The sequence below is a fragment of the Temnothorax curvispinosus genome, unplaced genomic scaffold (assembly GCF_003070985.1).
Source record: "Temnothorax curvispinosus isolate PA1 unplaced genomic scaffold, ASM307098v1 QBEX01007469.1, whole genome shotgun sequence".
Taxonomy (NCBI): Eukaryota; Metazoa; Arthropoda; class Insecta; order Hymenoptera; family Formicidae; genus Temnothorax; species Temnothorax curvispinosus.
The window spans coordinates 1-1,398 of record NW_020217249.1 but is presented as its reverse complement, the minus strand read 5'-3'; the positions used below and the strand labels follow the sequence as shown (position 1 = coordinate 1,398).

General features: G+C 48.5%; 1 protein-coding gene across 1 annotated transcript; it reads right to left on the bottom strand.

The window, feature by feature from the left end:
* Positions 1-380: 380 nt before the first annotated feature.
* On the bottom strand, positions 381-1,336 carry LOC112457066 (the record flags this gene model as incomplete). The annotated part of the gene is made up of 3 exons (XM_025019938.1): positions 381-778; positions 826-904; positions 1,013-1,336. Coding segments are annotated over 3 exons (801 nt in total), but the record flags the coding sequence as incomplete, so codon positions are not given.
* Positions 1,337-1,398: the final 62 nt, after the last annotated feature.

The following is a 1,398-nucleotide window of genomic DNA, read 5'->3' as shown; positions in this document are numbered from 1 at the left end:
ATGGGGCATGTAAAGATGTAATGCGCCAGAACGGCCCCGTTTCTCAGAACCGCCACCTCCTTGACGACAAATTTGATCCCGACGACGAAACCTTGCAGGTCGACGAACGTTGGTGCAAACATGAAGAAATATCTCTCTTTCTTCGATGCGTGAATCGAGAGGAATAACGCGCGTTTCGCGACACTCTGATTTTTATATCCTGCTTCCCTCTTTTTTCCCCTCTCATAAATTTGTATCGGGAGTTAAAGAGAGAAAAAAATTTTCGTCGACGTTGCCGCGAACACTCAGACTATTTTGCACACTACGTTGGTCAACGGATTGTACTCGATCACGCGATCGTGTATGATGAGTCAGTACGCGGAGGTATTCGGCGGTACGTTCTACATGCAATCGAATTCTAGTCTGACATCCACGGTGGCGTTTTTGACGGATTCGTTTTGTCGAGAGCAATCAATGATCACAAACGGGCCGTTATGTAGAAAAGTTGAAACGGTAAGACTCGGCTCGAGATATTCGTATCCGTAATAGCCCTTGCAGAAACGCGCGTACATATCGTACAGAATCGCCCATCTGTGTTTACCAAAGTCCAAATTCAAATCGTCGTACGGATAGACTTCCGAGTTTAGGTAGAGTTTCACGTTGGTCAGTTTGCAGTCGTCGAATCGGCTCGTGTCCGCGGACATGACGTTCTTCCGACCCGTTTGCAAAGCGAAGACGACGTATCGCGGTTTCTCGAGCTGAGTTGCGGTCTTAATGGCCCACGAGTGCTTGGTCGTGTCTGCAACAGGGGATACTCGTACAGATCCCACAAACGGAAACCCATACTTAGATATCGTCTGTTTTCCAAGGCGCGCAGCATCGACAGTTTGTTGACCTCGCTCAATACCACGTGAGGCATTCGCCACTGTATCTTGAGTAGTTTGACAGTAGGCTCCAACGCGAGACTTCCCAACAGACAATTGTTGTCGGTGCGCGATCGTATCAAGATTAATTCGTGACGAGCGTTGATCACCACGCGTTTGTAATCCTCGCAAAATCCCAGTAACAGGTTGAGCGGTACGCAGAAATTGAAGTATCCGTTCGCGTTATTATGCGGTTCCCAGCCCGCGTTTCGCAGAATCACGCTTCTGTCGTAGTTCTTGAGCGTGCTGGTTATTCCTACGTTTCTGCAGTGATCAATCTCCACACCGTCGAGCTCGTATCGAATTTCATCGAACATGAACGCGACGCAATTATTCCCCAATACCACGTTATCGGCTTGGCCGGCTGCTCTGGTCACCGTCAATGTTCCTTCGACGTAGAGAAAACTTTCGCACGGCAACGTATACAATTCCTGCTGTTGTATAGGTATTCGTATCTCGTCGCTATACTCGAACGTTGTGTTGGCGTACGGGTTGT